At 47.8% G+C, this 19,460-nt stretch overlaps 1 protein-coding gene across 1 annotated transcript in view; it reads right to left on the bottom strand.

Annotated features, from left to right (window-relative positions):
• PREX1 (phosphatidylinositol-3,4,5-trisphosphate dependent Rac exchange factor 1) overlaps nt 1–6,512 on the bottom strand; it is a 221,999-nt gene extending 215,487 nt beyond the window's left edge. Inside the window, exon 1 of the mRNA XM_049870048.1 lies at nt 6,161–6,512. Coding sequence (XP_049726005.1) covers nt 6,161–6,379 — 219 coding nt within the window. The 5' untranslated portion in view covers nt 6,380–6,512. The remainder of the gene's footprint in view (nt 1–6,160) is intronic.
• Nucleotides 6,513–19,460: the final 12,948 nt, after the last annotated feature.

Raw genomic sequence — 19,460 nt, 5'->3', positions numbered from 1 at the left:
GGGCTCCTCTAACGCCTGCAGACACTTGGGTAATTATCATCAAAAGACTTTCACCAACATCTGGATGCTGTTCAGTTCCGTCCAGAGTGGCCTGACCCAGGCTCTCCAGCATCTGAAAGTTCAGATCACTTGGACCTTTTGGCTTCATTCTTGTCCACTCGGGCAGCCAAGGAGGTCTCACAAAAGCAGTAACTCTGCTCGTGAACCAAGCATCAGGTTGGGGGAGTTCAGAGGCGCGGTAAAGAGTGTGGGGTTTGAGGTCAGACTGACTGCCTGGGTTTGAATGCCAGCTCTGTCAGGCTGTGTGATCTTGGGAAACCAACTTGACCTCTCTGTGCCTTTGTTTCACTTGTAAAACGGGAAACACAATAATATCTAGAACTTTTGAGTTAATACACAGAGAACACCTAATTGACACAGGGTTTGCAAATGTTTAGCATTATCAGAGTGTTAGCAAATTAAAATTACTATTGTTGTTGCATTAATCTATAGCCATGCTGAAAATGCAACCCTTATTTTTTTTTCAATATATTCACATCACATGTATAATTTTATACAAAAAGTGTATTACAAACGGAGCTTCTTGGTATACTTTTTTCCTTTCTTTTCTTCCTGCTTGCCTTTCTCCCTTTCTCTACATAATATACATCATTCTATGCTTTTCTCCAAGCTCCTCCAACCTTATACAAAGTCATGGTTGTTAGGTGCCCTGAAGTCTATTCTGACTCACAGCAGCCCAATGCAACAGTATAAACCGCCCCATAAGGTTTTCTAGGCTGTAATCTTTATGGGGGCAGACTGCCCGGTCTTTCTAGTTGGTTCGAACCGCTGACCTTTCAGTTAACAGCTGAGCAGCTTAATCTTAGGGCTCCATATACATGCAAGGTACACGAGTATACTATGGCTATTGTTTGTTTTCCAAAAATACAATCATGTTACATGCAGGATGATAGAGCATCTGACTTTTCATGACACCTCCAAGGCACCAGGTAGGTCCTTCTTCGGGCTGCAGGATCAAAAACCGTGCCCCCCACCTCCCACCCACCAGCATTTCTCCCTTGTGTGAGGCTAGGAGTACACAATCTTTTAAAAACCAACAAAGAGTGACAACACGAAACCGCACTTTCTTCTTTTGGCAAGCAAAGCGCCTCCCCGCAAAAGCAGAAACACAAAAAGCATTCTGGAAGCTGCCTGCCCGCACCCCCTGTTCCTCAGGGACCCAGGCCCAGCCAGCTCAGGGCAGGCTCTCTGGGTGTCTGGGAGTGTCAGGTCTCTCTCTCCCTGGCTACAAGGAGCCTTGCAGCTGATTGCTGACCAACCCCCACCCCTGGAGCCTAAGAGGTCCCTCTGCCCATCCGTCCAGGCCCTCTTTCTCTTCCTGCCTGGCTGACTGGCATGCCCATCATGGAACCCATCGGCATGAGGTCCCCCCCCTTGTAAGGAGGGACCCTCAAACCAATCTAAACCAAGAACCAGGTGGGCCCGGGCCCAGGGATCATTCACTTCCTCTCTGAGGGGGGAGCTTTGGAGCCTCAGATAACCTCACCTGTTCACTCAGATTGCTGCACATCCCAGGAAAACCACCTTAGCATTCTGAGTACCTACTATGTGCCTCAGGAGCCCTGGTGGTGCAACAGTTAAGCACCCAGCTACTAACCAAAAGGTTAGTGGTTCAAACCCACCTAGCAGCTCAGCGAAAGAAAGACCTGATAATCTGCTCCTGTAAAGATTATAGCCAAGAAAACCCTATGACGCAGTTCACTTTGTCACATGGGGTTGCTATGAGTTGAAAAATAACTCAACAGCACACCAACAACTATGTGCTCAGCAGTGTTCTAAGAGCTTAAACTTTAGGCTCATTCAAGATTCCCAACACCCCCACAATGTAGTTGTTATACTATGCCCATTGTACAGATGAGGCAGCTGAGGCACACGGCAGGTCAGGGATCAGCCCAGAGTCACCTTCGGTCTGTGTAGGTTTAAGCCAGGATTTGAACACCAGCAGCCTGGCTGTAGAGTCCCTCACTCAACTGCCACACCATAAACAGACGCACAAAGAGGAGGAGAAACCTGGCAGCCCACCATGTCCATTCCTCCCACAGTTCTGTCCATTCTGCAGAAGACAGAACAGGAGGCAGCACCAGCAGAGGTTAAGAGTCACACAGACCTGGGTTCAAATCCCAGCTCTGCCACCTGAATAAACCATGTGCTGAGCCCTTTATAAGCCAGAGGCAGTTTGCAAAGTGGTTGGTGCCATGAGTTCTAGAGTAGGGCAGCCTGGGTTCCAATGTCGCTTGCAAGCTGCCTACATGACCCAGGGAAGCTCACTTAAACTCTCTTTGCCTCAGTTTCCTCATCTGTCAATGGAGATAACAGCACCCCTCCCCTGAGGGACTGGAAGATTAAAAGGATGGTAAATAATTCCTGAGTGTCAGCATCTACCCAGTAATGACTACCATTATTATCATCACTAACATCGCCCAAGAGCACACAGGAAGTGCACAGCACAGCCAGGGCTTCTAAGCGTTAAGATCCAAGGTTCAAAAAAACCCAGGGCATTTTCTCCTACAATCTCTATGGTTTGCCCCAAGAGAGACGCAGCATCCCTAGGAAAAGCTGGTCCTTTCCTTTTTATGACTCTTAAGCACATAAAACATGGCACCAAAGTCAGCAGTGCCCTTAGAGGTAGGGAGACGGGGTGCAATCCAGTTCCTGAAGAGGATGGTGAAAGATGGGGAGATTCTAGAGAAACCACACGGTCCCAGGACCAGAGCCAAACAAAACTGCTGGTTCCTGCCAACGGAGTTTCAAAGAAATGAACATCAAAAGGAAACTCACTCAGAGTTCCTATCCTTCTTTCAGTGCTGACTCAGACCTCACTTCCTCCAGGGAGCCCTCCCTGACTACTCTCTCTGCTCTCTGGATACTGAAACCTATAACCCTAATCACCTGGATTAGTTGTTTAGTTATGATGTAATAACAATAACAATTAATGATTAGTTGTTCAGTTATCCTATAATAGCAATAATAATTAATGACCATAACTAGTATTTATATACCTTACTCCCCTGCCCATCTGTCAGTGTGTCATACTGCAGTGGCTTGTGGTGTTGCTGTGATGCTGGAATTTCAAATGCCAGCAGGGTCACTCATGCTAGACAGATTTCAGCAGAACTCAGAGACTAGGAAGAAAGGTCTGGCCATCTATGTCCAAAAATTAGCCAATGAAAACCCTATGGACTGCGACAGAATACTGTCAGAGACAGTGCTTCCAACAATGGATACGAGCATACCAATGATCTTGTAGATGAAACAGGACCAGATAACATTTAATGCCATTGTACATAGGGTCCCAATGAGTTGTAGCCAACTCAACGACTAACAACATAGGCCTTACTACCTGCCAGGCACTGTTCTAGGTGCTTTATTTATATATACATAAAAAATACACACATACATATGCATGTACGTATATATACATATATATATATATACGTACAACTCAATCCTTTTCAAAACCCTATAAAGTAGGATCCATTATTATCCTCAGGAGCCCTGGTGGCGCAGTGGTTAAGTGATCAGCCGCTAACCAAAAGGTTGGCAGTTCGAACCCACCAGTGGCTCTGCAGGAGCGAAGACCTGTCAATTTGCTCCTATAAAGATTACAGCCTAGAAAATTCTGCGCAGCAGTTCTACTCTGTCCCACAGAACAGAGGCTTCATTTCCACTGGCTGCCGAGCCCTTAAAAGCAGGGACATAAGAGGGCCAGGGAAGCCCTGCACTGCCTGCCTCTACCACATGGAATTAAAAGCAGGGAGGGATTGCTGGGCGGGCTTCTGAGCCAGGAGCTACCAGGGGGAAAAATCCCTCAGCAAATATGAAGACTGGGAAGAGAGAGTGGGAAGACCGAAGACAATCACAACCTGCAGGCTGCCAGCCTCGTTGCATGGAGAGCCCTGGTAATTAGCAGTTCCTAAAGCTCTAAGCCCTGGCTTTTCAGAACTTAAAGGCCTTGGGTTGTTTAGGGAACACTTCTGATGGGTAAAGACAAGAAAGCACCCCTGCGCCTCACACTGACCACGGAGGTACATCTGCTCAGGTTACACAACCAGCCTGTTTCTGACACAGGCTTACGGATGCCCCAAAGAACAAAGCCAGAAGGAAGCCTGGCTTCCCCTCCCTTGTTATACAGGTGGGGAAACTGTGGCCAGGACAGGTGACATGGTTGGTCCGAGACGTCAAAGTCAGAACCAGATCATCCCGGCACTGATACATATCAACAAAACAACTGCAGGAACTCAGAATATTAAAAGTGTCAAGGCGATAACACAGAACTTAGAGAAATCTTTTTTTTTCCCCCGTTTCTTGAATGATAAGAATGGTTGCTCCCAATCAATTTTCATTATCCCAGCTTCCTAGGATTCCGCATGTGGACGATTTTAAACCACCGTTGACCGAAACGCAGTCTCTGTTTCAGAACCACACCACTTAGGGCAAGGGCAAGGGATAGAGAGGTATCCATTCTTGCCCGTTAATATAAAAACTGGTTTGTTTCCTGTTTCCCTTCCAGACTGGGGAGCAGGGAGGGAGAGGCTGAGAAGCAGAAGTGATGAGTTCCCTAGAAATTGACAGGGCCCACAGATACCAGTGCTGTCTACATCTTTAATTCACAAACTGCCAGTTTCACATTGAGCAGATTCTTTTCTGAGAGGGAGAGACAGGAAAGAGATGCCAACTCTGCCTTACTCTTACAAGCCTTTCTAGAAGGGTCATTGGGCAAATAGTTTTCAATGCCTCTGCACCCCCTATGCACCCACACACCTTCTTTCACAGGGAGAAGGGCTCTCTCCTCCCAGAATTCGGAGTTGGAACTCGAATCTCACACAGCCCCAGGTGCACCCGTAAGCCACTGGGAGCCCAGAGAGTTTCAGAGTCTCCCTCTTTCCCCCATAGCCTGGGGGCTGCAGAGCCCAGCTCTGGGGTCTCTAAAGGAGCCACCACCCCCCACCGGCCATTCCTGAGCCAGGATTAAAAGACTTCCTGGAGCAGAGAAGGCGAGTAAATGAGGTCCCAGCAGGAGGCGTGGAGATTAAAGCCCCTGAGTCTCCTAACTTCCATCCAAGGCTCTGCCCTGTCCCTCCTCCTCTGCCCCCTAGTCACTTTTCTCACTTCCTAAGAGAGTAGAGAAGTGGCCCCTTCCTCTCACTGAAAAAAAAAAAAAGAAAGAAAGAAAAACTCAGCACAGAATAAGGGTTTAGAGTACAGGATGGGCTCCTCTGGTTCAAAGCCCAATACCCCCACTTAACCAGCTGTGTGATCCTGGGCAAGTCACTCAACCTCTCTGAAGCTAACTCGCCCAAGCTAAAAGTTGGGGGAAATGCTGGTCCCTACTTCACGGACCACTTGTGAAGGTTAACGCTGTGAATGACATATGTCGGGTGCCAAGCACAGAAAAACTTGTTATTTTACAAGCAGTGTCTGAATCTGTAGCTTTGCAGTTTAGGAGGTGAGGGGCCCTGGACTACCAAATCGTGACTTCCAAACTGCCTCTCCCCGACTCCGGTGGGGGCTGGGGGGTGGGGAGTGAAGGAGGGTCTCCTACCCTGCGGTTCTGTCCATTTCCGACCCTGCTCCAGGCTTCGTTTTTTATCCTCCTCTACTCAACGAGGAGGGACGCTGGCCTCTATGATTTCTAGGGGCCGCCCCACCTCCAGACAAGTATTCGGCGGTGCACCAGAAGTCGAACAAGTCCGGGGAAAAGACTCAGGACCGAAAACTGCCGGCGCCTGGGTCCCAGAGCCCCTGCCTCGCGATGGAACTGATTTTAAAACTATTTGAAAGGCGGGGAGTGGGAAGAAAAAGACAAAAGGGGAGCGCACGGCGGGCGGGGAGGGGGGGCCGCGAGGAGGGATGGTGTGCAGGAGACCCCGGTTTGGGGCTGGATCGCGAACCGGCCAGGGAGGCGACAGCACAGCTCTGGAGGAGCAGGATCACCCCACTTCTCTGCGAGACCCGCGGGGCGCCTCCGAGGAGACTCTCGCGGCCCCGGGAGACTGCGGCCACAGGTTGGGAGGACCTGTTCCGGGCTGGAGGCTTCTGCGCTCCGCAGCGGGACGAGCGGCCAGACCCGGGCTGTCCCCGCGCCCCCAGCGCCACTCACCGACTGCAAGAAGCGCAAGGTGCCCACGTAGTCCCTCTCTGTGCCCAAGATCTCGTTGAGGACGCAGAGGCGGAGGCGCAGTTGGCGCTCCGACTCCCGGGCGGCCGCGCACGGGCCGGGACCGGAGCTGGGTGCTGCGGCGCCGGGGGCCGGGGGCTCCGGGTGGGCGCTGTCCCCAGCCCCATCACCGCTGTGGCCGCTGCCGCTGGGTGCCTCCATTCTAGCGCGGCCGCGCGGCGCCGGCTCCTTCCCCCGCGCGGAGGTCGCGCCGAACGGCGGCTCAGGCGTCCAGGCGCCCCATCCCGGACGGGGCGCGCCGGCGGGCCGGGCTCAGCGGCGGGCCCGGCTCAGCGGCGGGCCCGGCGCATGGCGAGGCGGGCGGCGGGCGGGCGGGCGGGACTGGGGGCCGGGCGTCGGGCCGGGGGCGGAGGCAGCTCGCGGAGGCCGGCCGAGGGGCGGGAGGGGGCCGGCCCTCGGGACTCCCAGACGGCGCCCCCCCCGTCACCACCCCCGCCGCCCAGGGAGCGTCTGCCAAGTGCCACGCCGCGCTCGGCCCGCAAAGGCGCTCCGCGCGCGCACGGAGTCCCTTACAGACGCGCCCCTGCGCTCGCGATTCCGTCGGAAGCTCCGCGCAGCCGGATCGGGGGCGCCCGGGACACTAGGCCAGGAAAGACCTCCGGAAGGGGCCCTGCGAGGTCGGCGATCCCGAACAGCGCGCACGCAGCGGCAAGCGCACCAACTCCGCGCCTGGGCGCGTGGCACCACCCCCGCGGGCTACGCCACTCCCACCCCGACACACGCGACACCCGCTGCGCACATGTACACGCACGCAGGTCCGGCTGCTGCTGCTCGGACCGAGTAAACACCGGTGGGAAGCGCGGAGCGGACCCTACCCCGCGCGCGCCCCCCGCCCCCGGCCTCCAGGAAAAGAGGAGTATTCTGCCCCGGTCGCGCAGCCTCCCTCCCGGGGACACCTTTGGGTGCCCTCGGGAGCTACCACGACCTTGGGAAGGAAGACGCATGGCCCGCTGTCTCTCCCTCTTTTCTCTTTCCCTCTGCTTTTTCTCTCCTTCATTCCTCCTTTTTATTTTCTTTCCTTTTTCTTTCTGAAATTCTTTGTCCCCAGAGAGTGACCCTGCCCTTCCACCTCTTCCAGAAGAAATTATTACCTACCCTCGAGTTACTGTTCAGGAGGCAGCTGTAAGACGCCCATCGCTGCACCCCTCTTCCATTCACCCACCACTTGGGATGAAACCTTTGGAAACCCGGCTGCTCTGTGTGGCTTTGATAACCGTCCTCACCTGCCCCAGAGGACAGTAAGGAGAGTTGAGGGAGCTCTGGGGCCTAGAGTCCACTGCTCAGGTTCGGATCCTGGCTCCCTCACTTGCTAGCTGGGTGATCTTAGACAGGTTCCTCCCCTCAAGAGCCTCAGTTTTTGCATCAATACAAAGGGAATAACAGTGCTACCTACCTCATAGGGTCCTGCGTGGGATTATGTGTTAATTCATGGGAAGTACTTGGAACAGTGTCCTGCACCTAGAAAGTTTTCTGTAAATGTTTCTTGTTTATTATTGTTGGGAATCCTGGTGGTGTAGTGATTAAGAGCTCACCTGCTAATCAAAAGGTCTGCAGTTCAGATATACCAGGTGCTCCTTGGAAACTCTATGGGGCAGTTCTACTCTGTCCTATTTTACATGTGTGAAGTGCCCTCTTGGCCTGGCTCCACCTTCCAGACTGCCCCCACAATCGCTAACCAGCCCCTATTTAAGGGGCCAGAGATTGTATTATCTCCCCGGTAAGATTGGTTGATTCATTTAATCTTCCCCTCTAGACTAGAGTGGCTTTGGGTAGGAAATTTACTGCCATATTTATCTTCTGTTCCAAACACCTAGACTGGCTCTCCCCGTGGATTCTGTAAATACCGCAAGTGCCTAAGAACACAAGGAGAATATGGGGTGGCTTCAGCCCCCACAGAGCTGTTTCTTTGGGACCAGGGGCAAGGCAGCATTTGATCTGGACCTTGAGGGATGAGTGCTGTTCCCCTGGACAGAGAGTAAAGGGTGTGAGGTAGGGGATCCTGCAAGTCATGGCTGGTGGAGACCAGTTATGTCCAAAAGGTAGCTGACCTTTTGTTCCTGAGTTTTTCAGAAAAGTAGCAGTCTCCACTTCTAGGCAACTGCAGGAGCTCTGCCTCTTAAAAGCTGTATGACCTTACACCGCTCCGTCAGAGGCTCATCTTTAAGTTCGTCATGTATTTTTCATGGGCCGTGGAATGAAACAGGCTTGCATTTGTATCCCAGCTCCAAGTTGAACTAGCTGGGTGATCTTGACCAAGACACTTCACCTCTCTGAGCCTGATCTGTAAAATGGAGGTCTTCATGAGAGTGAAACTTACGTAAAGCAGAGTTTTTCAACCTTGGGACTACTGGCGTTTGGGGCCAGATAATTCTTTGTCATAGGCAGCTATCCTGTGCATTGTGGGACATTTACCATTGGGCATATACTCACAAGGTGCCAGTAGCACTCCCTACCCAGCTGGGACAACCAAATGTCTCTAGACGTTGCCAGATGTCCTGTGGGGGACAGAATCCCCCCCACCCCCGCTTGAGAACCACTGACATAAAGTACCTGACACAGATAGCTGACACATAGTAAAAACATAGTAGGTACTCAATAAATGTCAGTCCCCTTCACAGCCTGTGACTCAGGAAAGTCAGCTTCAAGTTCACAGAGATATTTGTTTCACACACACAAATCCCATACTTCACCCAAGAATTTGCCTGCACTGCCAAAAAGGCCATTCAGATATTTCTGCATTTATAGATGGAGCCTACCCTTGGCCCATCCTAGCTCTTCAACATTCTCTTCTCCCTCAGATTCCTCCAGGATGTTTCTCCCCCTTCATCTCCACCCCTAGTGATAAGGAAGACACTGAAAGATGGTACAACTGTAACTAAGTTCCTTAAGTTCTCTGTGCCTCATTTCACTCATCTATGGAATGAGGATAATAAAATACGGTCTCAGTCATCTGGTGGTGCTATAACAGAAATACCACAAGTGAATGGCTTTAACAAAGAGAAATTTATTTCTTCACAGTAAAGTAGGCTAAAAGTCCAAATTCAAGGTGTCAGGTCCAGGGAAAGGCTTTCTCTCTCTGTCGGCCTTCTCATCAATTTTCCCCTGGATTAGGAGCTTCTCTACCCAAAGGACACACTCTGCTCCCAGCACTGCTTTCTTGGTGGTATGAGGCCCCGCTCTCTGCTAGCTTCCCTTTCCCTTTATCTCTTGAGAGATAAAAGGTGGTGCAGGCCACACCCCAGGGAAACTCCTTTTACATTAGATCAGGGATATGAACTAGTAAGGGTGTTACAATCCACCCTAATCCTTTTTAACATAAAATTACAATCACAAAATGGAAGACAACCACAGAATACCAGAAACTGTGACCTAACGAAGTTGATAAACACATTTTTGGGGGGATGCCATTCAATCATGACAAGTACCTACTTCATAAGGTTTTTGCAAAGATTCCCAAATTTATATGTGAAAAGTGCTTAGAACATACAGAGAGCTCTCAGTAAGTGAAGGCTCTTATTTATTCAACTCATGGCTTGAGTGCTGAATCCATTACGACACATTTGGCTGTAAGAAGGAGAAAAACAGGCTACTGATGGCTTAAGACATAAGGACATAAACTGTTAATCCCAAGGGGGCTGCTTCCCAAGGCAGATTCAGGGCTTGGTGATGTCATCACGGACCAAGGCTCCTTCAACCCTGCTATCCTCATCCTGGTGGCTTTTTCTCCCATGGTTTGGAGCCTCCTAGTCCCAAGTGGCTGCTATAATGGCAACATCACCTCCTCACACAACAGCCCCAAAGAGGGAAAGAAAAGGGCAAAGGAGTGCTCTCCTCTGTGCTTCTCTTACAGGGGAAAATTTTCCCAGAAGCCTCCAGCACTTTCCCTTGCATCTTATTGGCCAGAACTGGGTCCTGTGGCCACACCTGAACAGTCCCTGACAAAGAGCAAGGAATTGCCACCACCAGCTTAGACCATCCTGCTTCATCCCCTGGGACATGGCTGCCTGAACCACTTGAGGTTCTGTTGTCAAGAAAGGAGGAGGAGTTGTCCAGCGGTCCTGTAACAGTGTCTGCCACAAGCACCTACGTGCTAAGCATTGGGTGAGGTGCTAGAACCGCAGAAGTGGGTAAGACCAACAATGTTCAGGCCCCGGGGAGCTGTCATTCCAGTAAAGGAGACAGACAAAGATGAAGCAAACAAAGACAGCCTGTTCCCTCAGTTATTCCTTCAACATGTACTTATTGAGGGTATACTATGTACCAGGAGTTCCTGGGTAGCACAAACAATTAAACCTTTGGCTACCACCTGAAAGATTGGTGGTTCAAATCCACTCAGAGGCTTCTTGGAAGAAATGCCTGGTGATCTTACTTCCAAAAGGTCACACCATTGAAAATTCTACAGAGCACAGTTCTACTCTGACACACGTAGGGTCATCACGAGTTGAAATCGATTTGATGGCAAATTTTTTTTTTTTTTAAACTGGTATTTTGCACCAGGCATTGGGATATAGCAGTGAACACAACAGATAAGGTCCCTACCCTCCCAGTACTTCCAGTCCAGAGCCAGGGGAGAAGGACAGTAACCAAACAAGCAATGCATAAACAGGATCCTTTCAGCTTCTCTAAGGCCTTCAAAGGGTGGGCCTGGGACGCCAGTGTTGGTTGGTGGCACATCCAGGCCTCTGTGCCAGGTCACTACCTACCCCAAATCTGGTGACTGAGGTGGGGGGAAACATTTCATGTTGGCTTTATCAGTGGAGACTCCCTGTGTTCAGGACCTGGCTGCCTCCCAGCAAATCCTGGTACAGAGCAACTCACTCAGCCAAACCTGACTAAGTAATGGCAGGCCAGTGGAGATTTCCTTTTCCTTTCCCCATTGCAACCTTGACCTCACCTCTCTTCTTCCCCATCACCTCCCACCCAAACCCTCCAGGATCTCCAGGGGAAGTTCATATGTGTGTGTGTGTGTGTGTGTGTGTATGTGTGTTAGTTATCTAGTGCTTCTATAACAGAAATACCACAAGTGGTTGTCTTTAACCAACTACCCCATAGGGTTTCCAAGGAGCAGCTGGTGGATTCGAACTGCCTACCTTTTGGTTAGTAGCCATAGCTCTTAACCACTGTGCCACCACAGCTCCACCACAAGTATTGAGGTTAGGATTTTACCACACATATTTTTGGGGGACACCATTCAATCCATACCAATACGTATGTGTCTCAGGGCAGAGCCTAAAATAATCTAGAGCTGAAACATTCACCAAAAGAACAGGGAGAGAGAAGAAAAAACTTTCAGTTCAATGGAGGGAAAAAAAAAAAAAAAAGCTATGATAATGATAGGGAAATTCTCTGCTGCAGGGACAATTTTAGAGTTCCCGTGGCCATGTGCTTCACAAACAGTGGGAAATACCATTTTACTTCTGTTGCATAAGTTTCGCATTTGCGGGGAAGAAGATACTGCTGCTTGGAAACACTAGACAGACAGTTCCTTATTCCTTCACAAGACCCTCTCGGGTTTCTGCAGGCTCAGGACTCGAAGGCCCCTCCCCAAGTTGTTTGGAAGAAAAATTAAGATAAACCACAAACCAAACCTGTTGCCCTGAAGTTGATTCCGACTCATGGCAACCCCATGTGTTACAGAGTAGAACTGCTCCATAGGGTTTTCTTGGCTGCAATCTTTACGGAAGCAGACAGCCAGGTCTTTCTTCCATGGAGCTGCTGGGTGGGTTCAAACCACCAACCTTTAGGTTAGTAGTTGTGCGGGAATCGTGCACCACCCATGGACCTCCTAATTAAGATAAAGCAAAGTAAAACAAGGAGTGATTTTTGTACATCCCAAGTTGAACAAACAGGTCGAGAAATGAGTTATTGGACTACCCTGAAGTGCCAATCATTGTCCGAATGCAACTGAGTTCTTAGTAATTCAGGCCAGCTGCCCAGACTCAGGCTTTTCTCTGTTTCGAGCACGGGGAACAGCTCTTTGAGAAGAGGAGAAAGGCCACTCCACCCTAGGAAGTGGACAAAGTGCTGGACAGCCAAACCCAGTGCTGGCCATGCACGCCAGAATTTGTTTCTTCCAGACCAAAAAATAATTCTCCTCATAATAGTTTCAGCTGAGCCACCCCCAAATACCCAAGTCAAAACTTTTCCAAAGGAAGCCAGAGGGCTCTGGTTCAAGATCTGATTCAAACATAATAGATATCAGATTAAGTCAGGGCTCCAGAGTTTTGCCAAATCATGTCTGTGCCAGAAAGTGCTGGAAGCCTGGTCTGGGGAAAGTAGAGGGGAAAAAGCTTTGGACCCTCAGTTCAAATCCCAGCTCCACTGCTGACACATGTCCCTTCTCCTTTTCCGGCCTTCGGACATTGTTGTAGCTCTAGAGACCAGCTGCCCAGGTGCAAATCCCAGGCCCGCCCCTTCCTACTTGGGTGATTTTGTACAAATGACTTAACCTTTCTGAGCTTTAATGTCCCTATCTGTAAAATGGAGCCAATAATAATTGCTGCCTCACAGGGTTGTTGTTTGGATTAAAATAATCAATAGATCAAAAGTGCTTAGGACACTGCCTGGCATGCAATTGAGTATTAGCTGTCATAACTGGATGAGGTCATGATGCCTGGAAGTGTGGCAGCCATCTTGAGACCATGATGGGGACATTACCAAGATGGCAGAGTGACAGATCTTTGATGTCACTGAGCCCTTGAATTAATCAATCATGGAACCGCCCTGCCTCTTGACTCCTTGTATTATAAAACAATAAAATTTCCTTTTTGTTTAAGCCAGCTGAGCTGCGATTCCTTTACTTGCAGCCAAAAGTATCCTGACTGATATGCCTCCCTTCCCCCAGAATTGTTCTCACTGAGATGAACTGTTAACCCAGTTTGCCCGGGACAATCTCAGTTTGTGGCTGTTGCCCCAGTAGAATTATTAATAACATCCCCATGTGGATGATTATATGGTCATCCTATCCATTGAGGTAAGCAGCTCCCTTCTCTTACACTTCCTCCTCGTTTTAAACGCAGATGCCCCAGAGGGGTGCTGGTCTCCACTGTTTGACTGTCTCAATGGAGCGAAGACTCAAGGTTTGAAAAGCTGAAGCCTGGACTGGGGTAAAAGTTAAGAAAAAGGTTCAGAAAGAAGAGATTGCTGAGTAGAAGGTAACTGCAACTAATGAAGGGCAGAGACTGCCCTGGACTGTGTATCTTGAAATTTTGCAGTCGAGTATGCCAGATGGTTTCAACAGACATACTGGACACACATTTATATGTCTGGTTTTTTTTTTTCTTTTTCCAGTTTCCTGGACTGAAAGCTCAAAAATAGGACTGCCCAGTCCAAATCCAGACACCTGGCAACCCCAGTGGTAAGTTTTACTGAAAGCTGCCGGTTTCCTCTTTAGCCAGCAAAAAACACAAACAGCCACACCCTCTCCAAATGTATGCTGTGGCCTGCCTTCCAAATTTCCTGGGCAAATTCCATTCCCGGAGGCTTTGTTCAAAGGGGGAACGTTATAATCACAACCCTTACCGGTTTCTGAGTGCTCACCACGTACCAGGCACTACTGAGACATGACATCTAACTGCTCTTCATGGTAGCTACTATCATCCCCATCTCTGTTTTATAGAGGAGAAAATTGAGGCTCAGAAAAGAACTCGAGCATAGGTTAGCTACTGTGATGAGTCACAAATTAATATCGGGTTTTTTTGAAATAAAAGATTATGTCTCTGTAGGACAAGACCAAGGCAGGTATGAAGGGCCCAAGGAGGGGGACCCAACTCCTCCCAGCTTGTGGCTCCACCACCCTCAACACGTGATGCTCAGCACCTGCTCGAAGATGGCTGCCCTGGGCCACATCCCAACCAGCCGGAAGGGAGACAGGGAAAGGAAGGGAATGCTGGTCCTTTTTTAGGGACCTGAAATGGAAATTTTACACACCACTTCTGCTCCAGCCCCACTCACCAGAATTTTATCACCAGGAGTGTCTGACCCTAAATCCATGCCAAACCAGCTCTCAGGTGTTGTCAGCGGATTGCGAGAATCTCGTTTCTCTCGTTTTCCCCATAGCCATCACAGGCTTTGCCACTCCAACTGCCTGTGAGGTTTCTCCCAACCTGGAATCTAAAAAAAGTAGTGGAGATATTCATTCATTTGACTGATATTTACATGCACCAGACACTGTTCTAAACTGGTTGCTATCAAGTCTGACTCATGGCAACACCATGTGTGTCAGGGTAGAACTGTGCTTCATGGGGTTTTCAGTAGCTGATTTTTCAGAAGTAGATTGCCAGGCCTTTCTTCCAAGACACCTCAGGGTGGACTTGAACCTCCAAACTTTTGGTTAGCAGTCGAGTACATTAACTGCTTGCATCACCCAGGGACTCCGAGGCACTGTTCTAGGCACTGAGAATAGGCCGGTGAACAAAACAGATAAAATCCTTGCCCTCCTGAAAATAACGTTCTAGTGGCAGAAGAGACAGTCAATAAAGACCCCAATAAGTCCAACACAAAGTCTACCAGCCTGCGATAAGGGCTATGGAGAAAAACAAAGCAGGAAGAGGACAGGGACAGCTGGGCCCAGCGCGTCCACGGTTGGTAGGGGGAATGAGAGGTGACATTTTAGCTAAGAACTGCAAAAGATGAGGCACAAGTCCTGCATGGGTTCCAGGCAGAGAGATCAGCAAGTGCAAAGGCTTAGAGGGAGAAGTGTGCCTCCAAATGCTAGGAACAGCAAGGAATAGAGAACGCAAGGGGGAAGAGCAATAAGAGATGTGGTTAGAGGGCAGGGGGAGACCAGATGTATGAGTCATGTGAGTGGCTGAAAGGACTTTGGCTTTTTCTCTGGGTGAGATGGGAGCCAGGGAGGATTCTAAACAGAGGAGAGACATGGACTGACCTAGGTTCTAACAGAATCCCTCCAGCAGTTTTATGGGGAACAGACTGCAAGGGGATGAGATCAGAAGCAGCGAGACCTGTGAGGAGGCTACTGCAACAGTCCAGGTGAGAGATGACAGAGGCTTGGGCCAGGATGACAGCAGGGAAGACGGAAAGAAATGGTTGCTTCTGGATGTATTTTAAAAATAGAGCCAACAGGATTTACTAAAGGACTAGGGGTAAAAGAGAGAATTAAGCCTGATTCCAAGATTTGTCGCCTGAGCAACTGAAAGGATGGGGTTGGCATTCACCAGGATGGGGAAAATTATGGGAGGGGAAGGTTTGGGGAAGATTGAGAGTTTGATTTTGGCCACGTTAGATGTCAAATTAAATATCCAAGTGGAGATTTTGAGTGGGCAGTCAGATACACAATCCTGAAGATCAAGGGAGAGGTCAGGCTGGAGATACAAATGTATGCGTTGTCAGGATATAAATGGTGGTAGTTAAAGCCACAGGATTGTGCAAGATCACCCAGAGAGGGCATGTAGATCTAGAAGACAAGGCCAGAGCCCTGGGGCATGCCAACGTTCAGAGGTAGGGCAGGCAGTGAGCGGACGCCAGAACAGATGCTAGAGAGAGCCCATTTCATTTTCAATTGTTAGTTGAGTTTCCTGGGCTCTCTTAATAAGACTGGATGGAGTAATGGAGCCTCCAGGCGAACTTCATTTCCCATTTTGAAATGGGGCATAGGGCAAAATTCCCAGTCCCAGCTCTGTCATTTACTTCACAGTGCTGAGCCTCAGTTTCCTCATCTGTTGAACAGGGACATTAAGCATCTGCTCTGTCAGCTCTCCAAGGGAATGTGAAAACACAAAATGAGATCTTGTTGTTGTTGTTGTTAGGTGCTGTCATGGTGATTCCAACTCATAGCGGCCCTACGTACAACAGAACAAAACATGGTCCTGACCATCCTCACAATATTGGCTATGTTTGAGCCCATTGTTGCAGCCACTGCGTCAATCCATCTCATTGAGGGTCTTCCTCTTTTTTGCTGACCTTTTACTTTACCAAGCATGATGTCCTTCTCCAGGGATCGGTCCCTCCTGATAACACGTCCAAAATACATAAGATGAAGTCTCACCATCCTTGCTTCTAAGGAACATTCTGGCTTTACTTCTTCCAAGACATATTTGTTCATTCTTCTGGCAGCCCATGGTATATTCAATATTCTTTTAACGCGATTGATTCAAATGCATCAATTCTTCTTCCCCTTATTCATTGTCTAGCTTTCGCATGCATATAAGGCAATTGAAAATGCAATGGCTTGATTCCGGTGCACCATAGTCCTCAAGGTGACATCCTTGCTTTTTAATGAGATCTAACAGACCCCAAAATGCCACCCAAGGACTCCTTAAAAATGAAAAACGCTGCACAAATGAAAAGAGTTCCTTCCTCCCCAACCCCAAACTTAAGTCCTCAGAAATGTGAAACTTAAGCAAAAAAAAAAAAAAAAGTATGCAGATTCAGAGAAAACAAGAGAAGTTGTGATGGAGAGAGCCACATACAGCTTCACACATGAAGGTGGATAGATTTTTAAAACATAGTATTGAGCCAAAGAAGCCAGATAAAACAGAGGACATCATGGATGATTCCACCTATTCAGAGCTCCAAAGTAGGCAAGGCTAAACCATAGTGCTTGGTGGGCCCACTTCCATGGTAAAGCTATAAAGAAAGAGGTAAGTGTTTACCACACAAGTAAGGAAGGTGGTTTCCTCTGGGGATGGAGACTGGAATCTGGATGAGACACACAGAGGCTTTAGGGGGTTGGCAATATTCTATTTCTTAACCCAGTCCCCAGGTGGTGATTTCACAGGGGTTCACTTTATAATAATTTATGTTTTACGTTTATACTTTATGTGCCTTTCTCTACGTATTCTCTATTTCCCAATGTTAAAATATGTACACACCTACATTTATACTCTTTGACCAAGTTATTCTCATTCTGGGACTCTAAACTACAGAAAAAATCACACGTTTAGACAAACATTGATGCACAAAGATGTCCATTAAAGTGTTAGTTATATTGTTGTTGTCGTGTGCCATTGAGTCGATTCTGACTCATAGTGACCCAATAGGACAGAGGAGAACTGCCCCATAGAGTTTCCTAGCTGTAATCTTTTTTTAAAAATATATATATATAATTGTATTTATTTTGTTGTCATTGTTGAGAATATATACAGCAAAACATACACCAATTCAAGAGTTTCTACGTGTACCATTTAACAACATTGATTACCTTCTTTGAGTTGTGCAACCATTCTTGCTCTCATTTTCTGAGTTGTTCCTTGCTAATTAACATAAACTCACTGCCCCCTAAAGTTCCTCTCTAATCTTTCAAGTTGCTGTTGGCGTTTTGATCCCATATATATAGTTCTTAAAAGAGCATAATGCTTAAGGCAGACAATTTTTCTAGTTAAGCTAAACTATTGTTTGGTTTTAAGAAGAGTCAGGGGTATTTTTGGTTTAAGGTTTAAAGATTATCTCAGGGCAATAGTTTCAGGGGTTCATCCAACCTTCTACGGCCCTGGAAAGTCTGGAGTCCCTGAGAATTTCAAATTCTGTTCTACATATTCCCTCTTTTGATCAGGATTCTTCTATGGCATCTTTGATCAAAATCTTCAATAATGACAGCCAGGCTCCATCTAGTTCCTCTGGTCTCATGTCAAAAAAGGAGGCAGTTATTCATGGAGGATATTAGCCACACATTCCATATCTTCCTCCTGTTCCTGACTCTCCTTCTCCCTCTGTTGTTCCAGCTGAATAGAAACCAATTGTCATGCCTTGGATGGCTGCCTGCAAGCTTTTAAGACTCCAGGCACTATACATCAAACTAGGAGGTTGAACAGAAGCACTAAACATGTTATTAGGCCAATTAACTGGGATGTCCCATGAAGCCATGACCCTAAACCTCCAAACTGAAAAACACAAGCCATGAGGTTTTTGGTTGTACATAAGCAGCTAGGCTGTAATCTTTATAAGAATAGATTGACAGTTTGTTTCTCCCACAGAGCTGCTTAACCAATTTGCCACCAGGGCTCCTTAGTGTTCCTTATAATAGCCTCATATTTGAAAGAACCTAAATTATCACTAATAGGTAAATAGTTAAGTACATTATTGTATATCCACAATCTGGAAAATTATTTAGCCATTTAAAAGGCTGCCATCAAAGAATAAATGGAATAAGAAACTGCTCATGGTATTTGGATAAATGGAGAGGAAAAGAGCGGAATATAAATAATACCTAAACTGTCATCCCAACATTGTCACTATATACGGCATATTCATACAAAAAAGACAGGAGGAAATATGTAAACATAATAAGATTAGTTACATCCAGGCAGTGTCTTTATGGGTGTTTGTTTTCTTCTTTATACTTTTCTATAGTTCCCAAATGTTCTCCTATGGATATAAGTTACTTTTATTCTTTAATATGTTGCTTTTCTCCCCTCTTAAAAGATGCCCAGAATTGGCTGATCACACTTTTTGGGCAATGGCACACGCTCAGTGGCATCAGAGTACAGCCTCTGTTTTCTTGTCTTCTCACTTCTTATTTCTGCCTTCGTTGCCCATATCTGCTCCTCCTATTTCCCTCACCCCCATGGACACCCACTCGAGTGTATTTAAAGTATGTTCTTTCTAGCCATCTGCCATGCATTTGTTTGGATATATGCGTATCCAAATAGATATAGTAAAAAAATGTGTAAAGAGAGAGATAAAAATATAATGTTGTTTTATGTGTGTTTTTAAATTTTTACAGAAATGGTACAGAGTCATGCACCTCACGCTCCTACTTTTTTCACTCAACATCTTGTTTCTGAGATCATTCCTTGTTGCTATTTGTAAATACAACTCACTACTTCCGACTGCTGCTTAGTATTCCATTGTGTACAGGCACCACTATGGTAGAAACTACTATCTGAGCACCATTTGGAGTTTCCTCCCCTTCCTGGGCACACGGAAAGACTACATTTACCAGCCTCCCTTGCAGGTAGGTGGAGCCAGGTGATGGAGTTTTAGCCCGTGGATGTGAGCCAAAGAGATGTTCATCACCTCCAGTCCCAGCCCATGAAACCTCCTATAACTCACCTCCATGCTCTTTTCCCATCTAGCTGATTGGGATGACCATACAGAGGGTGACCTTAGAAGCCATGTGTTGAAGGCTTCCAACCTGTGTGGAGGGGAGTGCTACCACTGATCAATAACACCCACCTTGGACCATTAGGTAAACAAGAAATGAAACTGCTATAAGGTTTGAACCTTGACATACTTGGGGTCTATGTGTTATAGCAGCTAATAT

The sequence above is a fragment of the Elephas maximus genome, chromosome 25 (genome assembly GCF_024166365.1).
Source record: "Elephas maximus indicus isolate mEleMax1 chromosome 25, mEleMax1 primary haplotype, whole genome shotgun sequence".
Lineage (NCBI taxonomy): Eukaryota > Metazoa > Chordata > Mammalia > Proboscidea > Elephantidae > Elephas > Elephas maximus.
This window is presented reverse-complemented; position numbering and strand designations above follow the sequence as displayed.